Below are 15,516 nucleotides of genomic sequence, written 5' to 3' on the forward strand. Positions count from 1 at the left end.
CCAACGCCTCGGGATCAATAACTGATAATAAATGAGTCACATGATTTGACATGAGTGCAGGTTGGGACCATCCCGGGTTATTTCCGGCTCGCCAGCAGGATGACCCAGTTTCTGATTTAGACTCCCCAGAAGAACAAATATATCTGAGTCCACACAGGGCTGGAGTACTCCAGTACAAGTATTTGGTCACACCCCCACCATCCGGATCGGGACTGAGTCACTAAACCAGTTGGTCTGGTCCTCAGACTGGACATGATGGAGAAACCCAGCAGCCAGTTCGACTCCTTCCTGTTCTGGAGGCAGCCGATCCCAGCGCTGGACCTGTCCGAGCTGCAGGACCTGGGCCTGACGGACAGCCAGCCGGCCCACAGCGTGGTAGGAAGGGACAGGCGTGTCCCCCAGAGGGGGCAGGAGGACGAGGTGAGGGGGCGGGCCCTAACGGGACACACCCACATTCAGGTGTGTTTGCTAAGCTAGATGCTACCTGGAAGCTAAGCTAACAGCAGCTACAACGTCCTGGAGGAGTTAAAGCAGTTCATGTTCCCCTCAGGATGAACCGCAATACTAGTAATATACTATTACTGTAATAATTATAATAACTTGTAATACTTTATACTACCGCTTCTACTATAAATATTACTGTATTACTACTACTATTAATAATAATGTTACTATTACTGATATTACTACTGTAATTATCTGATTGGAGTTTCTCTTCACTGACTACTCTGAATAGAACAAGTAGGATTACTTTAACACCTCAGTACTTCTTATCAGAGTATTTCTCAGTGTGGTTGAAGTTCTTCACTGGTTGTTCGTGTTTCTTCAGGATCTTCTGTCGGAGTTTTCTTCCTTCAACTACTGGAAAGCTCCGATCGCCGACATCGACGCTCTGCTGGCCGACCTCAACCTGCTGCTCTGAAGGAGCCTCACCTGACCCCAGACCAGCCTCACCTGACCCCAGACCAGCCTCACCTGACCCCAGACCAGCCTCACCTGACCCCAGACCAGCCTCACCTGACCCCAGACCAGCCTCACCTGACCCCAGACCAGCCTCACCTGACCCCAGACCAGCCTGATCAGTTTCCATCCCCTGTGTGAACATCAGCTTCTCATTCTGTCTTCTGTCTGGGATCAGTTTGTGTCACTTAATGATTAACGAGTTCTGACGAAATGATGTAAAAAAGCAGATGAACGAGTTCAAGCTGCACGAATCAACAGGAGGTTTCTAATGGTTTAGTATGTGGGGACATTAATTTAGTATTTATGAAGAAGTGAAAATCGTGAATGTTTGTTGAAGGGATGTGACAGTTTGGACCCGAGGACAGTGAAGGCAGCAGGAGACATTTGTGGCCTCTTGCTGATTATTGTTGGTTTAAAATAAGTTTAACCCCAAAGTGGAGGCAGCCTCTGATTGGTCAGTGATCTCATGTTTGACACAGATGTCAGATCAACTGATCCATCGCCGATCAAAAATGTGAAATCAGAGTTCTGTGAGAAATGTTATTTATTTTGTAATTTATTTAGTTTGTGCCTTATTTGTTCTGTCCTGTTCTTCACCAGATGCACCTGATTTTATTTATTTCACTGAGCGGGCCTCAACCTTCAGCCACAGGATAAAAAGTTCATTTCAAGACTTACAAAATGTAGAAAGATTGAATAAAGATCATTTTCATTCAGATACTGATGGTTTTTGCTTTAAAAAGGTAGCATTCGATGCTACAGGAGCAAAAGATTATCTGTAGCAGAAAGGAGTCAGTGGATCAATGCACTTAGAGCAAGATGGAGTTAAACCGTTAAGTTCTCTTTTTGGGTTTTAACGGTTTTACTTTGTTGTTTCCTGCTGCATGAACAAAGATTTAATGATTTAAAAAGCATCTTTATTTGCACTTAAGTGAAGTTTGATCAGAACAGTTAATTTGTAAAATCTGGAATGCAGAAACTATTAAAACCACATTGACAAAAACAACTGGAGCCTTTCAATAAAGTTTGAAATGAAGGATAAATTTGTGTTTGAGTTATTTCAATATGTGACTTTATTTCAGACTTAATGGTCAATACTTAACCTTTTGAAAACAGTCATGATTAAAGAACTAAAACGTGTTAAACCTGGTGTACTGATGGTAGAATCAATAGAAGTGTGCAGCTCTCCTAGTAAACAACAGGCCCTCTGAGCTCCACGGGAGCGCGCCTGTTCCACCACCGATCCCAGACCAGCCGCTCGTCCCCGAGAATCCCGAGTCTGTCACTCAAACCGATCTGAGGTCAGTTCCACCGCCTCGCGCCAGAGCCCGCCCACTGGGAGGTTGAACTCTAGCTTCCACCTCCGGTGTCGAGGTGCCGCCATTTTTGTACACCACAAATTCAAAAATAACTTTTGTCTATATTGTTTCCGGAAGGGAAACACCGGTCAGAATCTGGAATAGAAAATAATCCGGATCAGGACACAGAAACTCACTGGAATCTACCTGAAAAGAAGGTAAAACACGATACAACCGAACTTGCTAACGCTGCCCGGGTGAGCTAACGGCTAACACCAATAGCGTAAATTACGTCAAGACAGCAAGAAAACGCCACATTTACGGCCGGCGCTTTCAATAAAAAATACATATCAACAAAAGCGTTGATTGAATGTGATAAAGGAATCAATAATATAATATTTCAAGGTTATATCAAAATCACTAAATTTCTGCCGTCTGTTAACAGGTATTGATTGATCAGTTAGGAAACATTTTCCGATTGAGAATCAAACACTTAACGCTCTTACTTTGAAGGCTGAACTGACAACATCCGGGCCAGTCGCTGCCGCTGCTCGCCAGCTTCCTACTGTACACAAGCAGCCCAGACGAACCGCAGTGGCGCCTTATGCTGACGATTCACGCATTGTTTGTGTTTAGGTTAGCTCGTCGCAGACCCGTTTGGACTAAACCCGGACAAATAAACGCTCAAAACTCCCGGAAAAGCCGCGGGATTGCTTCCGTTTAGCCGGCTAGCGTGCTAACATTAGCAGGGAAGCGGACTCCGGCTGACTCAACAAACCTGGACGCGGTAAGCGGCTGCTTCCGGCCTCCCAACGGAAATAAAACTACACGTTTCTTCACCTCAGTGTTCATAAAGTTGTAACCTACGAACGGTTATAACCGCATTAAGTCGACGCGTCGCCTCTAAGCAGGTTGGAAGGCGCGCGCCTGAAGACAGCTAGTTAACCGGATGTGGAAGTAGTTTTTTCTCCGCGTGTAAAATAGGAAAATTCTCACTGACTTCCCCCGGAAAACCAACAACTTAATATCAGACGGTTTCCTGTCGGTGTTGTTGTAAATGTTTGGGGACGGCGAATCGTGTTTTTCGGTGCTGGGGGGTCAACAGCAGCGGTGCGTGGGGAGCGAAGGGGACGTGGCACATGGCGGACTCTTTTCTGTCCGTGAAGGCGCGTAAAATGGCTCCTCGGCTCCGGAGCACAAAACCTCGTCCTTCTCTCATGCTTCACAACACCAGTTCTGTGTTGTTGTGGTGGTTCCATTATCGGACGCGGCGCACAGCTAACTCCGGCTAGCGTCTTTTCTGGTTTAAAAAATAAACATTACTTCAGTGGGTTTGCATGAAAACATTGAGACCAAAGCTAAGAAAAACAACAAGTCATTTAAAAAAATATTTGTTTGAATCTTTGGGTGGTTATTTATGTAGTTGGTGCCTAAAACAAGTTTGAATTTATTCGGGCACATCGTTTTTTGTTTTGTTTGTTTTGATTCTTTTTTTGCAGTCCAGACAAACAGATGTTCATCTAAACCAGCGGATGAACAGAAAACATGTGAAAGTTCTTCATTGTTTTTGTTGTATTCTGATTCAATGAGGTGTTGTCGTGTCTGACAATGAACACACAGAATTTAGCTTCATTTAATACTGCAATATGTGCTGCAATATCACCTTGATGTCGCTGCTAAAACGTTCAACTCTATTTTAGTTATTTGTTGTTGTTTTTTAGTTTATTTATTTTTTTATTCCGGTTTGTTTTAGGGAGGAAGAAGAAAAAGAAACTTCCTTTATATCCCCACCGCGAAATTAATTTTTCCTCCCGTTGCTTACTACATCCCGCTTCAGAGCGGTGATGTATTGTAGTTGTCAGTGTTCATGTGTCCATCCATTCGTCTGTTACTTTGTCCACCAAATATCTTCACAACCGTTCAGATAGAAAGATGAAACAGAAAGCACATGACTCAGGCAGCAAAGGGGATGAAAATTAGATGATGACCTTGACCTTGAGAAAACTAGGTCAAGGTCAAATTTCAACTTTTCTACACTCATGAACCAGATAAGATTGAAAGTCGAGGGAAATGGCCAGTGTGAGTAAGACCATAGATCAAAGCTAGTGCTTTGATCAATGACAATAGGTCAGAGCACTAGCTTTGATCTTTGACCTATACATGTAGGTGAGGGTAACATTTTGAATTGAGGGATGTTTTTGTTTTCTGACCCGACTCTGGATAATATGGATGAAGATAATGATATTTTTCTATTTTCACATATGTAAATATGGACAGGGCCCTGCACACACACACACACACACACACACACACACACACACACACACATAATAGAAAGAGGGGACATTGCCTTGCTCGAGGGCACATCTCCAACTACTAGCTGGTCTTAAACTTTTCCACCTCATTTTCTGTTGAGTGTGTTTGTGGCTCTGAATCCGGGCGTGGCTCTCATTGGTTGTCAGATGTCGCTGGTGGACCTGGGGAAGCGCCTGCTGGAGGCGGCGCGGAAAGGTCAAGATGACGAGGTCCGAAACCTGATGGCCAACGGTGCTCCATTCACGACCGACTGGGTGAGGCTTCGCCCCTCCGTCCGACCTCGCCTCTGGCGTCTGGAACGTTTTCGGTGATGTGTGTTGGTTCTCGTCCCCAGCTGGGCACGTCCCCCCTACACCTGGCGGCGCAGCATGGCCACTACTCCACCGCCGACGTTCTGCTGAGAGCCGGCGTCAGCCGGGACGCCCGCACCAAAGTGGACCGGACGCCGCTGCACATGGCCGCCGCCGAGGGCCACACCATCATCGTGGAGCTCCTGGTCCGGGTAGGAGACGCAGTCCGGGGTGGGTCCAGGTCCGATGTGGGTTCAAAATAAACTCATCCTTCCTTTAACCCCCTCCCCCCTACTCCAGAGCGGCGCTGACATCAACGCTAAAGACATGCTGAAGATGACAGCGCTCCACTGGGCAGCACAGCACGGCCATCACGGCGTGGCAGAGACGCTCATCAAACATGGCGCTGACGTTCACGCGCTCAGCAAGTTCGACAAGACGCCGTTCGACATTGCCGTCGATATCCAGAACACAGAGCTGATGCTGCTGCTGCAGGCAAGAGATGCGTCACTTCCTGTTTGTCACGGAGGCTGGTGTTCACGCGTTAGCTCGAGCCACAGTCGCGTTGGACCCTCGAACCCAGACACACGCGTCTGAGTTACTGGTTGTTGATGTGATGTCAGGCAGTCCTCAACACACGAACAAATGTGCTTAATCGTATCGGACTATATCCTGCAGTTCCGTTTTCTGCCACACCCACTGCGGGGGCAGCACTCGTCTCCCCCTTGTGTTGTTTGTTGTTGTCAGTTAGCATCTCAGAGCGTCAGGCTTTGTACCTTGGATACTTCACTGTTTTTAGCATATTGCAAAGTTAGCTACATGCTACCGTAGCCAGTGGATTTTTACAGCCGACTGACTGGTGGAGAGTTCTTTGAAGTGTTCTTCTTCTCCTCAAGAATGAAATTATAAGGAGCAAAAGTTTACAATAAAAGAGCAGTAATGACATTTGAATGAAGTCAAAATGAGATTATGGATTGAAATTTAATAAAGAACAACTTAAAGAATGATTCAACTTACAAACCAGTTGTGTTTGTAAGTTGAGGACTTCCTGTATTAAAATATTTTTCGTGAATCTTTGTTGACGCCAATATTGAAACGTTTTGTTTACTTGCTGATGCAGGTTTGTAAACATTTTGTTTACTTGTTGACGTTTGCAGGAGGGCATGCAGAACCAGGTGAACATGAACCAGGTGAACATGAACCAGGTGAGCATGAACGTGGAGACCAGCACGGCCAACAGCCAGCCTCAGTTCATCATCCAGGGGATCCCCGCCATCCAGGGGGGCGTGGTCAACCTGGCCGAGCTGCTCAACAAGGCCAACGCAGGTAGGAACGCACAAACCCCTCCCACATTTGGACACGCCCCCCAAGGAGGGGTTAACACACCGTCTCTCCGGCAGGCGACTCGGAGGAAGCGATGGCCGCCAGCGCTCTGGACTCCAACATCCAGCACGCCACCGTCGTCAACGAGGGCGGCCAGAGGGTCATCACCATAGTAACGGACCAGCACGGCAACCTGCAGACCACGGGGGGGATGGCGCCGCCGTTCTTCGTCACCATGCAGCACGGACAGCAGAGTAGGATGCTCACCAATAGATCAGCGCAGCGATACGAATCGATCAGCGATCAATAACGGGGGGTGGTGTGTTTCAGTGCTGGCGGTGCCGGCCAATACCGTGACAGAGGAGGTGGTGACGGAGGAGCACCAGGCTCCGCCCTCCAGGAAGAGGAAGCTGGAGGTGAGCAACAACCACAGCGATGCCGGCGAGACGGTGAGTGTGGCTCCTCCCCCTCCTCCTCGTCCTCCTTCCTCTTCTTCATCACCTCCTCTTCATCACCCCCCCCAGGAGCTGCTGCAGCGGCAGCTGCAGGAGGCCAACCGGAAGGCGCAGGAGTACCGGCAGCAGCTCCTGCGTAAGGAGCAGGAGGCGGAGGAGTACCGCATCAAGCTGGAGGCCATGTCCCAGAGTCAGGGGGGCGGGGCCAATGCCGCCGGCGCCGCAGCCGCCTCCCCCGAGGAGGTGGTGGGTGGGGACGAGGACGAGGAGGAGGAGGCGGCGTCCAGCATGGTGGAGGAAGAGGGGGAGATGGTGGTGCTGCAGGAGGGGGGCATCATCATGGAGGGCGAGGAGGGTCAGGTGACGCTGGTGGAGGCGGGGGGAGAGACGGCGGAGGTCAGCTCCTAACGGAGGGGGGGATGCGTGTCTGAGGGGGAGATGAGGAGGTGTCACAGATCATGAGGGAGGAGCTTAGTCCAGGAAACGCCCAGAATGCCCGAAGCCAGCGAATCAAAACGACACGACGGAGTCGAGGAGCCCCGCCCATCAGCTGAGGAGGGGGAGGGGCTTAAAGGACAGAAGTTCCCGGGTTCCTGCCGGACCTGAAACATGACTCAGCATTTATCCCAGTTAGCTGCGACCCTTCTGGCGATCCATAGGAACCATGTGACCCCACCCCGGGTTCGGACCGGCTCATGTCTGGCTCTGGATTGGGGGGGGCGTGTTTGGACACTACCACAACACGCTACGAGACGTTTACTTTGTTGATATTGTTGTCTTTTTGTTTTTTTAGTTTCATGTTTAGAACAAGTCCGGATTCCCAGGCTCGTCACCATGGAAACGTGTTCTGGTTCTGTTGCATCTGATCGTCTTATTGATCACTGGGTATCAGCTGACCCCCGCCCCCCGATCACTCATGTACTGAGTTATTATATTTTTACGAGCTCAGCAAAGCCAATCCTTTTCTATGTACATATAAAGATGTATTTTTCTAACTGTAGCTGAATGCTTCGTGATGATGATGATGATGAAGTCTGCGTTTCTTTTCTGAAATACATGTTTTTTTTTATAATAACGTTTTTGTGTTTTTAATGCTTTCGCTCGCGAGGCGTTCAGGTGCACACGGGGCTGGTGAGAGGTTAAAGGTCAGCCTGTGACCTGTAACAAACAGCTGGGGCAAAATAATCAAAAATCTGAGATAAAATCATTTAAAACCTTCAGGAGTTTAATGTTTTAGTGAAATGACCTCATAGGAAGGAAGCTCCGCCCTCTGACCACAGCACTAAATTGACATTGAAACGTCACCCTTTGACCTTTTGGGCCACAGTTTGACGACGGATTCAGTTTTGAACAGCTGCTGGTCACGTGACGCATATTTATTACACACCTTTAATGTCACCTGTGGATAAACTAATAACCATCATGGCAGTCAAAGTGGGAGGCGCCGCTCCTAAACCCGCCTCCAGTTACACCCTCTAAATGCGCGTTATTTACGTCAGACACGTTTATTTTACTTATTTTATTTATTACATTTCTATAAAACCAGTAGTTAGTTGGTGTGTAACAGAGGTCGCCCCCACGGTGCGTTCATGGACCGTCTTCGGGGTCATTACTGCTCGACTCGGGGATTATGGCCGATCAGAGATGAGTGACGTGCGTTTCCTCCAATCAGCTGCGGCGGAGCCTAGCTAAACCAATCCCGCGCGGTGGGAGGCGGGCCTTAGCGAGAGGGGGCAGGGAGCGAGGTATCATGGAGGATCAGTAGGCAAAGCGCGGCCATCAGAGGAGAGCAGCCACGGCTCTGATCCCCGGGAGTTTCTGCACCGTCGACCGGCCGCCGTTCACCCGCCACAGGACGCCCTGGAGATGGCCATGAAGAAGAGGATCTCGCTGGAGCTGCGGAACCGGAGCCCGGCGGAGGTAAGCCCCCGTGTTACGGTTCGATCCGCCCGGGGGGGGTTGGTGGTGCCGGACCGGAGCCGGGGTTCCTCACCCCGGCTGACTGGCAGCACCGGGACGGTCCTATCGATCCGGTTCACCGGGAGACGGATGTGTGAGCATCTCCGCCCCCCCACACCGCCCCCACCCCCGGTAGGACACCGAACCCCCCCCCCCCCGTTATTACGACTCCATTACCGAGTCCATACGTTTGACTGGCGCGAGCCAGCTCGTTACGTCACGCGCGACCGACTAATCTTTATTTAAAACGGCTTCACGCGCAGAACGGAGTCCGGGGGGGGGGGGTACCGGCAGCAGCCGCCGTTAATGCCGGGAGAGACGCGGGTTATCAGTCTTCACAGCCGCTGAGTGGCGCGAGCTGCGCGCGAGCTCATCCCGGAAAAAGACTGCGTGTAAACAACAACAACAACAACAACAAGCAGCCGACATTTTAATCCGGTTTAAACTCGACGTCTGGTTACATAGGAACGGTTACATCGAGTTTTCGGTCGACTCTCTCGCGGTTTTTTCACGGGTTCTTCACGGCTCCCTCGCGGCCGCGAGCACCGAGGTCGTTCACAGACGTCCGGAGTAACGCGTTACCGACTTAGCGTTACTCAAAGCGGATTAGCGCCGCGTTCAGACGCGACATGAACTCAGATCTATTTAAAAAATGAATAAAAGCCCCGGAACGGCTGCGTTACATTACACAGCGTACCTGTAACGGGATTACTCCGACAGGATAGGGTCAGAACGGCGTTACTCGACGGAATCCAAAAGTAACGGGATTACAGTAAAGTAATACTAAACAGAACCCGACAGATACAGCGTCATGATCCAGATCTGAACACGGTGTGGATCCGGATTCTGTCTGGAGAACAGCTGTGTGTGTGTGTGTGTGTGTGTGTGTGTGTGTGTGTGTGTGTGTGTGTGTGTGTGTGTGTGTGTGTGTGTGTTATATAACACACAGCTGAAGCACACACTCGTGTTTAATTCACTCTGCTGGTGTCATGTTTTATGAATCGGGCCTGTCGGCAGATGGTGTGTGTGTCGGCTTAGACGACCCCCCCTCATCACACACACACACACACACACACACACACACACACACACACACACACAGATCCTATCATTTTAAATATTCTGGATCACCTGATCCAGATTAGACTGACGTGTTCTAGATCTGACTGTGACGTCATCAGGTCCTTTTCGTCCAATCAGAGTTGACTTCTGATTATTTAAATAAAATGTTGTTTGTTGTTGTTTGTTGGTTTTTTCAGTTGAACAGGAAACGTCAGGATGAAGCTTCTCCATCAGGTCTCACCTGAACAGGGCGTGGTGGGGGGGGGTGATAGGGGCGTGTTGGGGGTGTGGCCTCCACAGATCACCAGCTGGTGGCTCCAAAGAGTAACCAAACTGTCAGATGTTGTCAGACATCTGACGTGGCTTACGGTCGCTAACGCCTAACAGAGCGCATGTGAATTAACCGGCAGCTCGTTGACGTGGTTAACACCGGTCGTCATGACGACGGGTCGTGTCTCCGTCAGGTGGTGGAGCTGGTGGTGGACAACAGCCGCTCAGCGGACGGCGAGGTGGAGGGTCTGACCGACGACTTCACCGGCCTGGAGTTCCTCAGCATGGTCAACGTGGGGCTGAGCTCGCTGGCTAAGCTGCCCCCCCTGCCCAAGCTACGCAAGGTTCACACACACACACACACCAACACACACATACACACTGGTATGCAGCAGGACCCGCCTTCAAATGTAATGTCATCATCTTGCACGCCCAGTCACCATCATCATCATCATCATCATCATCATCATCAGGGAATGACGACCACAAAGAGCAGCTGCTAACATCCTCTGCTAACATCCTCTGCTAACATCCTCTGCTAACAGCAGTGGTCACATAAAAGTTAGCGTCCTGTGGCGGAGGGGGCGTGGCTTATTCCTCACCCTGTCTCCTGCCCCCCCAGCTGGAGCTGAGCGACAACAACCTGTCGGGCTCCCTGGAGACGCTGTCGGAAAAATGCCCCAACCTGACCTACCTCAACCTTAGCGGGAACAAGATCAAGGAGCTGAGCAACGTGGAGGCGCTGGTGAGCGCTCGCCGTCCGCTCGTAGCATGCTAACTAGCCGCTCACGCTAACGTCTTCCTCGCCGCAGCAAAACCTGAAGAGCCTGCAGAGCCTGGACCTGTTCAACTGTGAGATCACGTCGCTGGAGGACTACCGGGAGAGCGTATTCGAGCTGCTGCCCCAGGTCACCTACCTGGACGGCTTCGACCAGGAGTACAACGAGGCCCCCGACTCCGAGGCCGACGACGAAGGTGGGGGTGTGTGTTCAGGGGCGGGGGTGGTGGCCGCCCAGCGGCGTCTGATCGATGTCTGTTTGTGATTCCAGATGAGGACGGCGAGGACGGGGCGGGGCCAACTGGCGACTATGACGAGGAGGACGAGGAGGAGGAGGACGACGAAGGCTCCGAGGGAGGAGAGGTGGGGCCGGGGTTTCAAGTGAGCCGGGGCGAGCAGGTGGGCAGCTGAGGCGCCGGCCTGCAGGTCGATCCACAGCCGGCTCAGAGGGACCGTCCCACAATGCACCTGGGCTCAGCCTGACACAGGTGTTCAGTTTACAGTCAGTGGTTCTGGTTGTGGTCTGAGCCGGACTGGTGGGTCGGCCTCAGGATGACGTCATTGTGACTGTGTTCCTGGCCAGGCTCCGCCCCAACACGGCTGCCTCTGACAAGTGTTGGTAGACAGGAAGTAGGCGTCGGTTTATGTTTAGTTTAGGTTAAGTTTAAGTTTAGGTTAGAGTCAAGATTAAGGACGGGGTTTTGGTTTGGTCAAGTTTAGGTTAGGGTTAAGGTTAGGTTTAGTTTAGTGTTAAGGTTAGGTTAGAGTTAGGGTTAAGTTTAGGTTAGGTTAGCGTCAAGATTAAGGACGGGGTTTTGGTTAGGTCAAGTTTAGGTTTAGGTTAGGGTTAAGGTTAGGTTTAGTTTAGAGTTAGGGTTAAAGTTAAGTTTAGGTTAGAGTTAGTGTTAAGGTTAGGTTTAGGTTAGAATTAAGGTTAGGTTTAAGTTAGAGTTAGGGTTAAGGTTAGGGTGAGTTAGGGTTAAGGTTAGGGTTAGTTCGAGTTAGGGTTAAGGTTAGGTTTAGGTTAGAGTTAAGGTTAGGTTAGAGTTAAGGTTAAGGTTAGGTTTAGGTTAAAGTTAGGTTTAGGTTAGGTTTAAGTTTCGGGTTAAGTTTACGCTTAAGGTTAGGTTGGACTTAAGGTTAAAGTTCAGAGGCGGTCTGATGGTGGTCAGCCTGGTCATGTGACGTAAACGTGGCCTGTCATTGTAGAGCGCCCTTAGTGTCGTCCAATCAGAAGCTAGCTGTATTTTTTAACATTTTGAAACCTTGAAAGCATCGACTGACAAACTCTTCTCCACCTCAGGAGGATGATGAGGATGAGGATGACTATGCAGAGGAGGAAGAGGAAGGTGAGTAGAGCATCATGGGATGTCTATCACCATCCTGTCGACCTGCTCTGATTGGTCGGTTGTGTCTGCAGAGGAAGCTGCCGGCATTCAGGGACAGAAGAGGAAGAGAGACGTGGACGACGAAGGTGAGGAGGATGACGACGAGGAAGACGACTAGCACGTCCGCCCCCCGTCCCGTCCGGTTTGGGCCCGCCCCCCCGGATCCGTCCGGATGGACGCCGCGTCGGGAACAAGCGACCTGAGATAGTTTCCGTTGAATAGAATCACGTCTTTATTTTTAGATAAGAAACCAGATTTTATCAGAACTTCAACTGCTGGACGTTCAACACGGTTCCCTTTAAATCTGATCCTCGTCCGCGTCATACGCCTCCGTCTCCACGGCGGGGAACCCCTCCTCCAATCAAGACCCAGACCTGCTTCCTGGTTCTTGGTGTTAACGGATCTACGGAAGCCCGATGCATTCAAACGTTAAAAAAAAATGTTTTTTCAAATCAACTCGTTTCCAAAGATTTCGCGTTAATTCCGAAAAACTTTTTTTTAAAATCCAAATAATGTATCGGGCTTCCGTTAGGCTCCGCCCACAAGTCGCCACGGTCACCGTTAAATTAGAAGATCCTTCGCATTCCTGAAAACCTGAGGAGTCCAGGGGCGGAGTTTCAAATCAGGGCGGAGCTTCAGATGAACATCTGAGAGTTTAAACCACAACTCCCATGAGCCTTCACCAGCAGGAGGCGGGTCGTCACCAACATCCAATCAAATCGTCCCAGGAGTCGGACAGGATCAGAACCCGCAGCCATATCTGGACTCTGACCGGAGAGGAGAGCGCCCCCTTCAGGACTTGGTACCAGCCAATCAGGGACGATCATCACGTTTTAACCCTTTAGTTCCAGTGAACTGATGCGTAGTGATCACATGACTGTCCCGTTACACCTGCTGTAGAGATGACGATGATGATGTTCCCAGTGTGTGTTTGATTTGTTGTAGGGCTTCTCCCGGTGGGGGTGGGTGGGAGGATATGTTAGCTGTGATGTGTTTGTTTCCAATCAGGTTTTTTTTGTCCCTAAACTGCAGCAGTTAGTTTTTATATAGTTTGATGTGAAAGTGAAAACGCTTGTGTCAAAGTTCAGGCTCCGCCTCCTACAGGAAACTCAGCTTATGATTGGTTTGAAATGACGCTTTCATGTAGAATTAGACCAGATAGTGTCCTGTTTTGTTGTTTTCTGGTGATATTTAAATTGAACAGATGCTAAATGTTTATATCCAACTTCCCCTGATTGCAGCGTCACAGTGGAGGCGGAGCCTGACGCAGGACACACCTCTCACACCTCCTTCAGGTGTTGCTGCTCTGCATTAACTCGTTACTTCCTCCATTAAACCTAACTAAACCTGACCGGACAGGAAGCAAACAAGATGATAAACCACAAACGACAGCGTGGAAAAAACTGACGAGTCGGGTTTGTTGGCATTTAATTGGTTAAACCGTCGTGACTTTGGATTTTGTGTGTTTTACACTCTTAAAAACGACTTTCCCAAACACGAGGCATCTGATTGGTTGTCGGCTTTGGCGGGGTGGTTGTAGTTTACAGGAAGTGAGGGGTGGGGTCAGTTACAGGTGAGCAACCTACAAACATTTAGTTGAGTCACGTCTTTGTGAGGTTCAGTGTCGTTTTTAAGAATGTAAAGGTCAAAGGTCACGTCTTTCAGACCTAAGGTCAGATTAAACTCTGGGTTTTAAGGCAATATTGTAAATAGACGCTGGGCTCGGTTTCAGGTGTGTTTTTATTCTTTTGAACTGATTTCCGGGTGTTTCCACAGGTGGTAGTGACCCACGTCTTGACTTCCCTCCTTCCTTCTGTCTGTGGGAAAAAACTGTGTTTGAATTTGTGGTGTAACGAAAACGTCGAGGGGTTTTGAATTAAAATGATTTCAAAAGAAACGGTTTGGTTTTTTTGAAGTCAGAGAAATCATGAACATGGAGGCTAGAAGCCAGCGCTAGGTGGCGCTAAAACTCCTAAAAACTTCATTCAGAACCAGAAAGACATGGCGCAGGGCCCACGTTCCACACACACATACTGTTTATGTGCTTGTGTGTATAAAACTGAAATGAACTATTTTAAAAACATGCAGGTTTGACAACAACCGACTAAATGCAGTTAACATTTGTCTGAATCACGAAACTACAGCCATCATTAATCCAACAACGATCCTCCACAGGCTTCATGTGAACCAACAACCAGCTGCACCGTAAAGTACATTCAAATGTGTTTGTAGAATGTAAAAACACATAAGTATATATATATATATATATATATATATATATATATATGCATACAGGTTATAGGAATGATTTTCAGACCGACATACACCAAACATACCATCAGCTCCTCAAATGAGATACACAAGATCCAGCAGAAATTCTAATAAATCTATTTTCTCAACATAAGTAGATTATATATAATATGTATAAATTATTATTATTATTAAAATATACAGTATACACCACGGCAGGTGTTCCAGTCAGTAGTACCCCAGCACCACTGCGCATGCGCACACACCGCTCCTACCTTTAGTGGTAAATGGAGTCCACACGCCTCTCCTTTGGCGTTAAAGTCCTCATCTTTAGATCTCAGGGGGTGACATTTATCCAGCTCTACAGTCAGATTAGATCAGATTTAGTCTGAATTATTCAACAAATCTTGACAAGTTCTGCAGTTTGGTGTCATCAACATGTTGACGTCTCATTAAATGTTGTTTAGTTGACCAAACTCAGCTAAGCTAGCTCACCGAACTGACCCGACCTACCTTCAGTGAGCAGTGACGTCACACAGAAGCTTCTAAAGCACCCCGTTCACTTATTCATTGATTCACGTTTTGATTTAAAGTCCGATTTCAAGTTTAAATCTCACCTGACTACGTAGAAGAAGAGAAACCACCGAAGAAGAAGGAACTGAGCTCACGCCCGCCCTCTTCGGGGAGGTAGAAGTACTGCCTGCTTCACCTGACGTCTCTTCAGTGCGGCTTTACGTCAGATTCCAACTCTAAATAAGAGATAAACGTCCGAGAAATACATTAAACCATTATTTAGAGAATTAGAACACGAAACGAAAACGTCCAGAATGTATGGAAACATTTTAATCAGGCATCACATCGGTAGCATTCATCGAGTAAGCTAAAGGCAGGCGCTCAAGACAGCTGCAGGGGTTCGTCATCTGACGCGCGGCAAAATCTGACGCGCGGTAAACCTGACAGGCGGCACAATTTGACGCGCGGCACAATTTGACGCGCGGCACAATTTGACGCGCGGCAGTTCTCTTTGCTGTAATTGAACAGGAAATACACAAAAATACAACGATTTGGATGATTAAAAAAATAATTAAAATTGTTTAAATTACACTGAAATTGTATTTATGGCACAGACCAGTGAAAAAATATTTATTTTTATCATTTTTATCG

At 48.6% G+C, this 15,516-nt stretch overlaps 3 protein-coding genes and 1 long non-coding RNA gene across 6 annotated transcripts in view; 3 read left to right on the top strand and 1 right to left on the bottom strand.

Moving 5' to 3' along the window:
• The window catches only part of mllt11 (MLLT11 transcription factor 7 cofactor), a 2,246-nt gene extending 567 nt beyond the window's left edge, over positions 1-1,679 (top strand). Inside the window, exons 2-3 of the mRNA XM_068332607.1 lie at positions 246-420; positions 830-1,679. Coding sequence (XP_068188708.1) covers positions 253-420; positions 830-922 — 261 coding nt within the window. The 5' untranslated portion in view covers positions 246-252 and the 3' untranslated portion in view covers positions 923-1,679. The remainder of the gene's footprint in view (positions 1-245; positions 421-829) is intronic.
• On the bottom strand, positions 873-3,047 carry LOC137607112 (uncharacterized). Its single transcript, XR_011037958.1, has 3 exons — positions 2,768-3,047; positions 997-2,417; positions 873-933 (listed from the first exon to the last, which is right to left on the bottom strand). It is a non-coding gene; the product is annotated as an uncharacterized lncRNA (long non-coding RNA).
• An 11-nt stretch (positions 3,048-3,058) lies between these two features.
• On the top strand, positions 3,059-7,726 carry gabpb2a (GA binding protein transcription factor subunit beta 2a). The gene is made up of 8 exons (XM_068332530.1): positions 3,059-3,427; positions 4,724-4,831; positions 4,912-5,079; positions 5,168-5,362; positions 6,025-6,193; positions 6,268-6,444; positions 6,521-6,639; positions 6,715-7,726. The coding sequence occupies exons 1-8, from the start codon at positions 3,401-3,403 to the stop codon at positions 7,051-7,053; spliced, it is 1,302 nt and encodes a 433-aa protein (XP_068188631.1). The 5' UTR covers positions 3,059-3,400; the 3' UTR covers positions 7,054-7,726.
• A 513-nt stretch (positions 7,727-8,239) lies between these two features.
• Positions 8,240-13,993, top strand: anp32e (acidic (leucine-rich) nuclear phosphoprotein 32 family, member E). Of its 3 annotated transcripts, none has more exons than XM_068332573.1 (7): positions 8,240-8,565; positions 10,131-10,280; positions 10,559-10,681; positions 10,749-10,911; positions 10,986-11,095; positions 12,018-12,063; positions 12,135-13,993. In XM_068332573.1, the coding sequence occupies exons 1-7, from the start codon at positions 8,512-8,514 to the stop codon at positions 12,218-12,220; spliced, it is 732 nt and encodes a 243-aa protein (XP_068188674.1). In that variant the 5' UTR covers positions 8,240-8,511; the 3' UTR covers positions 12,221-13,993. The 3 variants fall into 3 exon arrangements, with proteins under 3 accessions (XP_068188674.1, XP_068188673.1, XP_068188675.1); XM_068332572.1 differs by having other exon boundaries at positions 8,247-8,565; positions 10,986-11,113; XM_068332574.1 differs by having other exon boundaries at positions 8,248-8,565; positions 10,986-11,077.
• Positions 13,994-15,516: the final 1,523 nt, after the last annotated feature.

This window comes from Antennarius striatus, chromosome 14 (genome assembly GCF_040054535.1).
Source record: "Antennarius striatus isolate MH-2024 chromosome 14, ASM4005453v1, whole genome shotgun sequence".
NCBI classification, from domain to species: Eukaryota; Metazoa; Chordata; class Actinopteri; order Lophiiformes; family Antennariidae; genus Antennarius; species Antennarius striatus.